We start from the raw sequence: 13,100 nt of genomic DNA on the forward strand, positions 1-13,100 counted from the left end.
ATGCTTAAAAAGAGACAGGGCAGTCATTGATGAGAGCTGCGTTGCATTTTCACGGCGTTCGGGGCTTGGGTTTATACACAGCGGATCTGCAGCGGCCATGCCTTCAACATTTTGGTCTTCAACATCGTCAGGATGCATCTGACATCTATACACATATGCGGAGATACCATAGAATCTCTCCTCTGGGCTCAACATCCCTGAAAGAGGTAGATGTACACAATAATCATGATATTTGGCGGAAGATCCGATAACTTGAGTCATTGGAAGTAGTTGACTTTGGTCCAGTGGCCGATCTACCGTAAGATGAGTCATGGGAGCAGCGCCGTGCCACCAGGTCAGTAATGTCACCAAAGTATCCGTAGGGGTACAGAGAGTTACAAGATCGTGCGGAGTACATATACCTCCATCGTTTCTACTTAAAGGCACCACTCGGGGGAGAAATAGGTCCGATGGAAGGGTTTGAACCCCCAAGAGTAGGCACTATACCAATGGATCAACCATGCTCCCGACTCAACGATGGATGCTCGTTTGTAATAGTCAACGCAGTAATGTAGATCCCACGTAGCTCTTCATTGAAATAAGCTCAAAGCCTTGTGATGACCGAATCTCCGCACGCCAGCCCGCCGTAGTAAAACACACTGTGATTGTACATGTTCCCGGGGGGACAAGCCACAAGTCCGCTTGTCACCCTTAATCTGCCAGACCAAAACGCCACTCCATCCCGAACCCATGGGTTTGTATTCTTCAAACCGCTTAGAAATTCCCCAAGCTACTCCCCATCTAGCAATGCGTCGAGCCCATTCCGCTCACTCTCAAGAGATTCTGCAGTGACGGGTCCCTCAACAGCCTCGTCTTTCTTTTTCTGGTCATCCTCATCATCCTGATTGGTCATTTCTTTGAACATCTGGTCAACGTTTCCTTCATCGTGCTTCATCATAGGATCGATATCCCCAGGCGTCATCGACCGGTCGTGGTCGCTGATGGACCTGTGCCTGGTTCCCCATACGTCGGGACCCCAAATCTTCTCTGCCTGTTTCCTCCCCTTCTCCGTGCGGCTGAGGATTTCGAGAGCCTTGTTCTTTACTTCCTCAGTGTGCAGCTCAACATCATCTACCTCGCCGTGCAAGAGTCGCTCCTCGAGTGACTGGGTTGCATTGCCCACGTGTAAGTGTGGTCCACCTGAACCGAGGAGCCCTGGGTGCAAGCCGCTGTCGATATCCATTGGGTCAGCTTGGAACCGGCTATCTTCTGACGTCGATGTGGATCGTCGAGGGAGACCATGAGATGGCGCAGATATACTCGAAGACCCGGGGCCCGATGTGCGCGAGAAGAAGGGCTGGCCCCCAAAAGGGCTATGGGAAGGCGGAGGTAGAAGAGCCCCGTTACCAGACTGGGCCGCTGCGGCAGCGGCCTCAGCATTGGCAGCTTTGCGCCGTAAGCTATTAGCCTTGCCCTTTGCATGTTCCGGCAGGTCATCGGGGTTATCGACTCCGTACTCTGCTAGCATCTTCTGTAACTTTGTTGGGCGAGGTTTCCGCGTACTCAGTGACACCTCCAGGATCGGCGGCGCCTCCGGAGCCACAGGACACCATTTGTGAAGTTCTTGCCGGAAGAAGTTTGTTTCGTAGGCTAGCAGGACTTCAGCACCCTCGATTTTTCGTAGATAGAAGCGTTGAGTCTCGACCTCAGCTTCGGTCGAGAGGATCGGGTTGCAGTATCGAGCGATGTGATCCCGGAAAGCCTGGGCATCATCAATGATCTGGCGAAGAACTTCCTCCTCTTCTGGCTGGAAGGGCAGAGACGGGATCTCGTCCACAAGAGCAAGGAGATCTTCGAGCTTGGGCCGTGAGGCATCTCGGGGAATTTTCATTCGCCAATCGCAGATAGGGCAAGTATACTTGTCGTCTTCTTTGACTTTGCCCCGAGCAATTTTTAAGCATTTATAATGGTACCTGGTCAAAAGCGTCAGCAGGTTTTCCAACATTCATACTGGCCAATTCAAAACTTACCACTCGTGGCAAAGCTCGCATTCAATCATCATTCCCGCCTCCACCCTTCGGCAGATGCAAAACACCTGCCTTGATCGGCGGTCATCGACACGATGTGGCCCGGATTCCGGACTGGGATCTCTCGAAACTGGCTCGCCCGGCAGTCTGGGGGTGTCATGTTCGACATCAAAGCAGTCCCGGTTGCGCTCCAAGACATATTCGAGGTGGCTCTTGAGAATATGAAGGGGGGCGTTGGACTTCCCGAATAGCTTCTTGCCCTTCCGCATCCAGTCCTCATGTCGCTTTCTCTCGTTTTCAATGTCGATAGTCCCATTGGGTTTTGAGCTTAGCTCCTCAAAAGTCTTCATCATATCAACGACTTCTTGGTACTTCGGCCTCTTGGAAAAATCCGGGTCCCGACATCGTTGTGCCATGTCTAGAACTTGGCGATGGGCTTCGCGCTGCTTGTGCAGTATGCGGTCGATCTGATTTAGGGTCTCCCCAGAAACAGGAAGGGCGTTAGCCTGAACCTGCGCAGACAGCGCCTCGAGCTGCGGGAAGTGGATGAATTCGGCATGGATCAGCTCCTTGGCCTTTTGCTCCCAGGCTTCGCCAGCCGCCAGCTGCTCCTGCCAGAACTGGAGGTGGTCGTTGTAAGCCGGGAGTTCCAACCGCTTGCCCTCATTGATGAGATCCTGCACCTCGTTCAATGACAGGAATACCTTGCGACTTGAACGAGCCTTCTCGTCCCATTGCATTTGCTCTAAAACCCGCGACAGGCCGTCAAGTTCTGGTATATCGACGTTGAAAGAGCGTCCCTCTTCCAAGAGTTCCAAGCACGTGTCCGTTGAGATGTTCGCCTTGTTCGCCAATGCCCGAGAGGCTTTGCTCTGAAACTCTTTAATGACGGCGGCGCGATCATGCAGTTGCGTGATCTCAGGGCAATCGAACCCGATGTGCTCGGCCTCTTGTAGAAGCCGATGGATGTTGGAGACGTTGCGAGATTCCTTCTCCTTCAGGTCCTGCGTCGAAGCTCCCGCTGATTTCCGACTGCCACTCTGCCAGGCCTTTTCGTTCTTCCGACGGTTCTGTTGCTTCCGGACAAGGTAAGTGGTTGCTTCTTCAACCCAGTCATTGCAACGGTCAACGAACTCTTTGAGGGTGGGTATCGCATCCATATCATATGCGATCCGCTCTCCTTCGTTTAAAAGTGCCCGCAGCGACTTGAGAGATGGCCGAGGGTCTTCGTCGAGTAGTTTATTGTACTTTTCCTCCCACAGATCCGGAATTCGCGCCTTCTCAGCCACCTTTTCGTATGCTGCGTCCAGCATTTCATCCGTTTTTCGGTATATCAAGACGTGGTCACGACCCAAAAACCTCTCGGTTTCAGATTGCTCGCAGCAGGGGTGATAGCCCGCATGGGAAATGCACAGGACCTTCCCAGAATTCAAGCATTTGAACCGCGAGAAGTACGCAAACGCCTTGCAGTAAGCGCAGCATTGTTCGTCTTCGTCCTGGACGTCTTCCTCAACTACTTCAAAAATGAGGGAGCAGGCATCCTCTCCATTTGAGAATGTACGGCATCGATGTGGAGATGACTCGAGATGTCTGGCTATAAAATCGTTTCGCTGCAGCTTTTCGCGTTTGTGCACGCGTTCAAGAGCTGGAGCAAGCCATTTTGCTGTTTGAATTGTCAGTCCAGATGAAGGGCTACCTTCTGAAGCTGTCCAGAGGAGCTCATCATGCGAGAAACATGGCTGTCTTCGGAACAATTGAAGCCTTTCGACGCCAGCAAGACCAAACGGCTCCCAGTCGCTGGGGGCGAAATTGACCGCCTCGTTGAAGTTGAATCCATGGTTAAAGCCAGCGTGGTATGCCTGGGGAAAAGTGATAACAAATTGTCCCGCGCGTTGGTCAATCGCGTAGACCCTCACACCAGCCTTTTTGAGTTGCTCCGGCGTCAGGAGCGTCACAAGCTGAAAAAGCAGGTCTGGTTGTGTTTCAAACAGCTCCGGAACGGTATTTCTCATGGCGGTCTCAAACTTCTCGGAATCTTCTGCCGGAATTCCGTACCAAGTTTTAGTCGCTCCAAAATGCTGGTAGTTGGCCGAGTACGCGTAATGATCTTCGTTGTGCCAGCAGAACGTCGAGAAGATCATACCAACATAGACCCACGGAACCGTCATGCCCGATATGTCTGATTTGATGTGACGGAATAGGCTTTCGGGGTGGAACGGCAAGAGATTAAGGTTCCAGGGATCCGCTGCATACTTATTGTTTGGGTGCTTTTCCAGAGTGGGAAAACCAGATCCATGCGTTGTGCAGTGAATATCCGCGCCGTATTCGACTTCGATCGTTTCCTCCAGGTCTGTGACGAGCCGCCAGAACTCGTTCTCGACGTCCTCCTCGGTTACTGGGCGGTGGCAGTTGAGGTTGTGGTCAAAAGGCATCTTGTTCTCAAAGTATCCCTGCTTAAAGTCGTTCGCCTTTTGCTGGAATTGCTTGAGCGAGTACAAACCGCCCTCCTCGAAACCGAACTGGCCGTCGCCGACCAAGCATCGAGGGCAGTTCCACTCCGCATCTGGCTTCCGTTTCACGGGTGGATCGAGGCACTGGCCATGATACGCGTTGTCGCACGAGTCACAGACGAGAAGTTGCCCAGAATTATCGCTCTTCCCACAGTTCAAGCATTTCTCCTCTGTTGTGGCATGATCTTCCCTTGGAACACGTGGCACAGACGGGCGGAATTGGGACATGTGTGAGCCCGCGACGGTGGGTGCAACGTCCTTCCTGAGACGCTTGCTGCGACGGTTGGTGCTGTCACCTTCGCCATTTTCGACCTCATGTTCTTTCTTTGTCGAGTCCGATGAGCTCTCCCGACTGAGTTGGCGTTTCAGCGAAGCTGCCGAGCTCAGCCCTGATAGGCGCACTTCCGGGGTGTCCTTTACAGAGGGCAGCGGGCTATTATTGCGTTCGGGCGTAAAGCTGGCACCATCACGATTGAGAGGGCGGTTGACGCTCGTGAACCCGGAATTCGTTGGGGTCGCGGCTGATGAATTTACCGCGGTGAAGCCTGACGAGGCGACTCGAGCCGGCGCTGCTTGGTCATCTCTTATCGGTGTGTCTCGTGCCTCTTCCTTCACTCCATTAAGACCTGACTGCAAGGTGTCGGACGCCAGGCGGGCAGGAGAGTCTATAGCCATGCTAGCCGGAGTGTTGACGTTTGATCGCTTCATGGGTGTTGGCGCGGGACTCGGAGTCAAGGGACCACCATATTCAGCCTCCAGCTGTTGATGGACACCCGGTTTGGCGAGCCGTAGATAATCCTCATACGGGCATAGCCACCGCTGGTAGGAGTTCTTTAGTGATGTAGACAGCGAAGACATTATCTTGCCGCTGTAGCCGAGGTCGCGACCTATCTCAGCCCATTTCTTCAACTTGCAGACCTTGTCAAAACCTCCTCGGGATTCGACTGCTTTCTTCAGACGATATAGGTCGAGAGGTTTCTTATCCACGTACGGCAGACGGTGGAGGTTGTTACCCTGCTGCTTATGGTATTTGACAAGACCATCAAGGTATGTGAGATTGGCCCGGGTACCTAAGGAACCGTTGGTCAGTATCCCTGCCACAGTTCAGCATCCGCCTTTTGTTACTCACTTCCTTCGACGGAGTTGAGTTCTTGCTTCCGAGTTCGAAAATGGAATCTCTGTTCGCTGTATCAGCATACTGCATCCCTGAAGAAACAAGGATGACTAGCAGGCTGGAAGGATGTTCAAAATGGGCCACGTACTTCTGTGTCAATGGCAAAATCTGGGTTCCATGATTCCGGCGGGATCACTTTGCAAATGCCATATCGTGATGCCTCAGCGGAGATCTTCTTGATGTACTCAACGGGATCCCGCCACTCCTCCGCAGTTGGAGAGTATGTCGGGGCTTCCTCGATCCCTTGGGGCCGACTCCTTGGCTTCTGCGGTTCGCGCACGGCATTTGGCTGACCTCGGCGTTCGACTGAGGCCAAGTCCAACGGCGGGCTTACAAGGGAACTGAGCGGCTTTTGGGGGTTGATTGGGTGATATCCGTTCGAATTGATCTTGTCCTTCGGTCTCGATAACGGGGCATTGCGCGTGCTCGTTCCGAGAGCAGGTGAACTTCTTGCGCTCGCATTATTGCTGCTCGGGCCGAGGCCGCCGGCCGCACTGCCAGGGTTCGAGACAGACACCATGGCGAGTTGTATGGAGTATCAGCCGTGTGGATCGGTTCGAACGAGCGCATATAATTGTATGAGATCGTTATAGAGTTGCGGTGATGACGGTGTCTTGCAATGAGCTTGAAATCATCCTTCCTTGGGGGCGCTATCGTCTCTGGGCTGATCGCATTCTAACGTCGACGGGAAATAACTTTGGCTCGGACACGATAATCGTTTCGCTCAAAGTAAAAGGACGGGTAACTGCGTCCACGCGGTTATGTCTATTGCTGCGGGTGGTCAGAAAAAGAACGTGGGAAAAGCTTAAACAACCCCGATGCCAACGGTAGGCAATCCCACTAACACCGTGGACAATGCAGCAGCACTCACAGACAAATGTTGGGAGTGCCAGTGGATTGCACGAAGGAAAAAAAGAGTGGAAGCACAGGGGAATCCAGGGGGTGGAGGTTTATTCCGGGGAGCGAGTCATGCAGCCTCGCACGGGAGGTGTTGGTGGTGATGCCAGAATTAGATGTGGCAGGAGGGAGGGAAATGGGAGAGGGCGAAGAAGGGCGAGGTCAGCGAGGTGGACGATCACAGATGTGGGCGCGCGAGCGAGGGTGCTTGACGGCAGGTGCAACCGGGGCGTGAGTGCCACAGCGCCGCGCAGGAACCAAGTACTCGAGACTTGTTACGCCGCGTGTCAAAGGTAGCGGGGGAAGTACCACTTACAGGAGCTGGTGCCGAAGAACGGTGGGCACACTCGGACCCGCTCCTGGCGGGAGTCTGGACGGCGGCGTTCAACTTTTGCCTCAGGCTGAAGCCGCCGTCCTCCCGAGTACCAACACAATTAATCGCCCTACCATCATCACCCACATCCGCCAGATTGGGAGCCATGTTCCTGCTCTTACCATAATCTCCCATGTGCCCTTTCCCCCTGTCTGTTGATCAACTAAAATAATCATGCTGCGCGTCCGTTAGACAAAGCTGAACTCAGTCCCCAATACTTTCCCACGGCCCTCACGCCAGGGACCCACCGAAGACGACATCCGATCCGCTTTCAGACTTCATGCCGAGCTCACGCAACTTCTTCCAAGGCCATGCCAACTGGCATCCGGCGCCATATGCCTCCACGCTATGCTTCCAAGGGCTTATTGGAATGGCTACTGGCCTATGGGAGATCAACCTCCCACCGGCTCCTTGCTTGAGTTATTGATCATGTATGTGGTCAATCCTGCGACTATGAGCAGTGTGCGTGTTTGAAAGACCGCGAAATGGGGAAAAAGAGGGGCCCCTAAAAATATCACCAGCCTGAACACGAAAGGAAGAAAAGATGCCTCATCGGTGACCCTACGTACAAATACCAAGTACGCAATTGCACATAATGAGCACCGACCACCTAAAAACTGCTACGCACCTCAGGTACAGGAGTAGTACTCGTAATAGTGCTCGTAGTATCGTACAACGCCTAGTGGGTTCGCGGAAACTATACTACGCATTCTTGAACTCGATGTCCCCTGGGGATTGAGAGCCCGCTAAGTGGCCAGCAAAAAAAGTAAGACATCAAAAAAACCATGTAGTGCTAGCACCTTAGTACGTACGAGTACTTACGAGGGCGACCCCCGTTTTTGGAGATAACGGAGGGTGCCAGACAGGCTCTCGACAGAGCATAGATTCCTTCCTGAGTAGCCGAAATCTTTCAGGCGGTTGGAAAAGATCTCAATACCCTTTAAAGACCATGTCTATCCTTTTTAATCGTCTCCAAAAAACGGGGTCGCCCCCGTAAGTACTACTGCTATTTGTATGGTACGGAGTATAATACTTGCCATCCCTACCTATTCGTACTTTTATTAATACTACTCATACTACGGATAATAGACAGTAGATATTAGAATACAAATATGATATGTAACCACTAGAAGCCTACTGTACCCATGATTACAGATAGGTATACAAGTAAATATTACACGAATGCATCCACGAATATGTACACGAATACTTACGTATGTTGTATATTAGTAGTATGATGATTGTATATCGCTTTTTTTGCAAATCGCTTTGCCGCCTATACAACCTAAGTAGTAAAGATGTGTACGGCCAACCCCCCTACCCTAACTGCGCACGACGAGCATAGAAATTTGCTTTCGTCTTCCTAAAACACGTTCCGCTAAACGCGGGATCACTTGATTAAGTTTCCGTGCAAGGTCGATCAATAAGCCGTTTACAGCTGAAAACAAGATAACACTGAGACATTCCAAGTCGCATTGAGAACCATCTTGCATCATGCACGTACGTACCCCGTGCTCAGATCGCTACTACCTTAGGTATTCTAACTAAAGATTTTTTTTCGATCTCGGCTTCTTCTTCAAGAGCTTTTCGACCTCCTTGGGCCCCCTGACCCGTAGGCTCAGCTCCTTCATCATATCGCCCCATCGCACGTCGCCTCCGCATGAAGGGCATTTACATATATTGGGAAGAACGCTGCCATCCGCGAACTGATTCCGGCCATTCTTGCCCCAACAAGTGAGGTGACCCATGGCCTCGCATCCTTCGTTGGGGCACATCGGGTAGAGTCCTCGGCCAGGCTCTAGTTCTTCATGGCAATGCACGCACTGTCCCTGGCGCTCAAACGATACCACGTTGTGTGCCTTTTCGATATAGTCCTTTAAGGGGCTGTAGTCTAATGGCAGACCATGAATCCCACCGAGGGTCTGTGATGAGCCTGTTAGGGACGCGGAAGAACTGTAATCCCCCAGAATTTTCAGGTCAGCTCGCGCGGACTTCTGGGTGGACTTAAGCCAATCGTCCCATGCTTTCCTCGCGTCTTTGGACAGGAAGTGTAGGTTTAGCGGCCACCTGGCAAAGCTCGGGACCCCGGTGAGCAGGTGAATGTTGGACATGATCGATTTGAGACTATTGGGGGGCCGCCGCGGCATCCCATTTCTCTTGGTCTGCGTCGAAATCGCAAGACGCGACGCATCGGGAATGTGCAACGATAAATGCGGGTTTGTCAGCGCCCATCTAAAGCCGTGTCAATCATCAAATCATATCAACGGTCGGCGCCACGTACTCAAACTTGAGGGCAGCAACCATGCTGGGGAAGCCGGACACCAGAGCAATCATCTCCCAGGGGCGCAGGGACTGGCGCGATGTGCGATTCGCACCGCCTTTGACCTCGCCATTGTGCTGCTTCAGCCGTCGTGGCGGGTTGGGCGTCGAGCCAATGTACAGGGAGGCACGGCGCACAGTGGAGCGGAGGACGTAGACCGTGTACAGCGCCGGGAGGGGCTTTGTGGATGATGATGCCATGCCCTGCTGAGAGGCGCGGCTAGCAAAATCATGACATCCTGCGCACAGGAGAATTTTCTGGGTGTTGAACGTTCGCTAAGAACTAGACTCGGTCTGTCATGAACGAAACGCGAGAGCCAACACGTCGCTCGTGTCATGAATTACTAGAGCACATTGAGCATCCGTACTCATATTTGATGACTAAGCATCCAGAAGAGACACACTACAACAGCCATGTGAACATCATACTACTAGTTAGTAAGTAGCTTCACAATCGATGACAAGGTAGGATTCTAAATCAATTGCAGTCCTCCTATGGCCAAACCCAAAGTATATTACAATTGAAACAGATGTTTACAAAAGACCCTGCTTTTGGAGATCATAATACACCTTCTCCGGCATCACATTACCCTCGGCATCCTCCATCTGCACAACACTGCCCTCGTCCACTTTGCTCTTCTTCTTTTCACGCTGAATCTTATCCCAAAGCTTCATCGCTTCGTCGATCCGGGTAATATCACGGAACAAGGTTACGTTAGTGATACCCAAGCACTTGAGACCATAGACGTGCCGCGCCTCGTTGAAGTGCTTATCAAACGCTCGCCGCCCCATGTAGACAAAGTTGCCACAGATCTCGCAAGGAAACTCAACACCTAGGCCGTGCAATCGGTACAGCCAGAACGGAATCGGCTTGCCGTCCCAGGCCAGGGGCAGCTTGAGAGGGTTGTAGATCTTTTCTTCGCCATCTTCGTCCTCTTCGTCCCCGTTTCCTTCATGCTCCTGCGGCGTTTCTGACGCGCTGAAGAGGTTCTCGAGCTCTTGCTGGCGCTCACGCTCCGTCATACCCTGCTTCCGCTCCACGTTCACCTTGGTATCACCACGTTCGGTGCTCATCGCGCTTGCTAGGCGCTTAATGCGATACTCTCGCTCTGCCACGGCCTTCTCTTTTAATCTCGTAGCTGAGATGCCGGGGGCCTTCGGACCGTCAGTTGTGCTGCTCGTGGCCTCCTGCCTCTGTTTCCTCTGCTCAGCCGCCTTGATATGTTTCCGCCCTGTCAGATGGTTCTTGTACACGTTCTGGTTCTTGAACTCCTTCTCGCAGTCCGGGCACCACACCGCGTCAGCTGTGCTCAAGTCTTTCGCGGGCTCGTTTCCGGCAGGCTTCTCTTCTTGCCATCCCTCGACCTCATCCTTCTCCCAGGCGACGTCAAACTCCTTGTCAAACGTGTCCAAGACCTTGTCCACATCCTCCAATGGCCTCGTCCGCCTCATGAATGATTCAAGGTAGCTCGCAAGCTCGCCGAGGTATTTGAAGTATTGGTCCGTGAGCTTTTCTCCTCGTTTGACGCCGCCGTATCCCGGGGCGAAGTTGTCGAAAGCCTCGAGGTATTGGAGATAGGTGAGTCGCTTGACGTTTGGCAGGTTTAGGTATGACTCGTGGCAGGTATTTAGATCGAAAAATCGTCCGTAGGCCTCCTCGCCAGAGAAGAGCGAGTCGACAATTGACGGCATGGGCTCGCCATCTCCGGGGCGTCGCGTCTTGTACCGCTGCTCTGAGTTCTCCGCCTGCTCGTTTGGATACCTCGCATGGTGATCTCGCACGTCTTTCAGTTGCTTGTAGAACTCTTCAAAGGGGTCGCCCGTCCCAATCTGCTGAATCTCCCTTGCGCGCGCACCGCTCTCATCCTTGTATATGTCTATCAGGTTGCTGGACTGGTGCTGAATCTGGTCTAGAAGCTGCGAGATTTCATGGTCTCGGTTGAGGCGATCGCGGATCTGTAAATGCATTAGAAAGAACCGTATGTCTTAAATGAAGATACTTGACTTGCATGTTTGGGCTCATCATGTATGCGATCGGCAATGCCCTGCTCTAAACGCTCCAAGTCTTCGTGGATATATCGCTGCTCCTCAAGGACCAGCATTGTCAATTAATGAGGCTCCTTGGTGCTCGAACCGGTCGATCCTTGTCTTATCGGATGGTGGTGGTTCCGTGAGGCTAATATATTCAGGTTTGAATGTAGAGAAAAAGTCCAAGCACAGTCGCGCTGTGACTTCCAAGTTGCGATGGTGGCGTTCAAGCTCTCTGTAGCCGAAGAAACGCCGACAGAACCAAACAACATGCTCCCAAAAATTTCCCCAGATCCCACTCGTCGCAACCAACTTCGACGTCACCCATCACCAACTTCCTTCTTTGTTTTCGTTTAGACCTCAATCCATCGTCGCAAAAATGGCTGAAGGTGCTGGTGGAATTGACCGCAAGGCGGATGAGAGGATGGAATTTTCCACCTCTAAGGAAGTGACAGTCCATCCAACTTTCGAGTCCATGTCGCTGAAGGGTTGGCTTCCATCGATTGTGGAGCTTGGCTTGCAAATACTAACTCCCATGCAGAGAATCTCCTTCGCGGCATCTACGCCTACGGATATGAGTCCCCCTCAGCTGTGCAATCCCGAGCGATTGTGCAGGTGTGCAAGGGCCGCGATACCATTGCCCAGGCGCAGTCTGGTACCGGAAAAACGGCGACCTTCTCGATTAGCATGCTCCAAGTTATCGACACGGCCGTGCGCGAAACGCAAGCCCTTGTCCTGTCTCCGACCCGTGAACTGGCAACACAGATCCAGTCTGTGGTGATGGCGCTCGGCGACTACATGAACGTCCAGTGTCATGCTTGTATCGGTGGCACCAATGTTGGCGAGGATATTAGAAAGCTAGACTACGGGCAGCATATTGTGTCGGGCACACCCGGGCGTGTGGCAGACATGATCAGAAGGCGGCATCTGCGGACGAGACACATCAAGATGCTGGTGCTCGATGAGGCCGACGAGCTACTCAACAAGGGTTTCCGGGAGCAGATTTACGATGTTTACCGGTATCTCCCTCCGGCCACCCAGGTTGTCGTCGTCAGCGCCACCCTTCCCTATGATGTCCTCGATATGACTACCAAGTTCATGACGGACCCAGTTCGAATCCTCGTCAAGCGTGACGAGCTGACCCTCGAAGGTCTCAAGCAGTACTTTATTGCGGTGGAGAAGGAGGACTGGAAGTTTGACACACTATGCGATCTCTACGATACCCTCACTATTACACAGGCGGTCATTTTCTGCAATACACGCCGCAAGGTCGACTGGCTCACCGATAAGATGCGGGAGGCCAACTTCACCGTTAGCAGCATGCACGGCGATATGCCCCAGAAGGAGCGAGACAGCATCATGCAGGACTTCCGGCAGGGCAACAGCCGTGTTCTGATCTCGACCGACGTGTGGGCTCGTGGCATCGACGTGCAGCAGGTGAGCTTGGTCATCAACTACGATCTGCCCAGCAACCGTGAGAACTACATCCACCGCATTGGCCGAAGTGGACGATTCGGCCGAAAGGGCGTTGCCATCAACTTTGTTACGACTGAAGACGTCCGCATTCTGCGTGATATCGAATGTGAGTGTGACACATTCCCTGAGCTCTCTGTGTTCATACTAACAGTCAAAGTGTACTATTCCACACAGATTGACGAGATGCCGATGAATGTCGCCGACTTGATTGCTTAGTTCTAGAGCGACTTGCCGGCATCCACAACCCGACAATTTCCAGTGCTCGTTCATGAGCGCTAATGAGTACGCCGAGAAAAGACGACGTGGAGGAAAGGGGC

General features: G+C 52.6%; 4 protein-coding genes across 4 annotated transcripts; 1 reads left to right on the forward strand and 3 right to left on the reverse strand.

Moving 5' to 3' along the window:
• Positions 1-769: 769 nt before the first annotated feature.
• On the reverse strand, positions 770-6,210 carry ACO1O0_008704 (PLU-1-like protein-domain-containing protein; the record flags this gene model as incomplete). The annotated part of the gene is made up of 4 exons (XM_083198068.1): positions 770-1,952; positions 2,010-5,586; positions 5,646-5,694; positions 5,779-6,210. The coding sequence occupies 4 exons, from the start codon at positions 6,208-6,210 to the stop codon at positions 770-772; spliced, it is 5,241 nt and encodes a 1,746-aa protein (XP_083045803.1).
• Positions 6,211-9,210: 3,000 nt separating this feature from the next.
• On the reverse strand, positions 9,211-9,480 carry SLX1 (endonuclease; the record flags this gene model as incomplete). Its single annotated transcript, XM_083198069.1, has 1 exon — positions 9,211-9,480. The coding sequence occupies one exon, from the start codon at positions 9,478-9,480 to the stop codon at positions 9,211-9,213; it is 270 nt and encodes an 89-aa protein (XP_083045804.1).
• A 333-nt stretch (positions 9,481-9,813) lies between these two features.
• sap61 (SF3a splicing factor complex subunit PRP9) lies at positions 9,814-11,290 on the reverse strand (the record flags this gene model as incomplete). The annotated part of the gene is made up of 2 exons (XM_083198070.1): positions 9,814-11,235; positions 11,285-11,290. 2 exons carry the CDS (start codon positions 11,288-11,290, stop codon positions 9,814-9,816), a joined length of 1,428 nt encoding a protein of 475 aa, XP_083045805.1.
• A 396-nt stretch (positions 11,291-11,686) lies between these two features.
• FAL1 (ATP-dependent RNA helicase eIF4A) lies at positions 11,687-12,999 on the forward strand (the record flags this gene model as incomplete). The annotated part of the gene is made up of 3 exons (XM_083198071.1): positions 11,687-11,795; positions 11,849-12,889; positions 12,941-12,999. The coding sequence occupies 3 exons, from the start codon at positions 11,687-11,689 to the stop codon at positions 12,997-12,999; spliced, it is 1,209 nt and encodes a 402-aa protein (XP_083045806.1).
• Between the last annotated feature and the right edge of the window lie 101 nt (positions 13,000-13,100).

This window comes from Amphichorda felina (genome assembly GCF_050947745.1).
Source record: "Amphichorda felina strain 45539 chromosome Unknown scaffold_9, whole genome shotgun sequence".
In the NCBI taxonomy this organism is placed as follows: domain Eukaryota; kingdom Fungi; phylum Ascomycota; class Sordariomycetes; order Hypocreales; family Bionectriaceae; genus Amphichorda; species Amphichorda felina.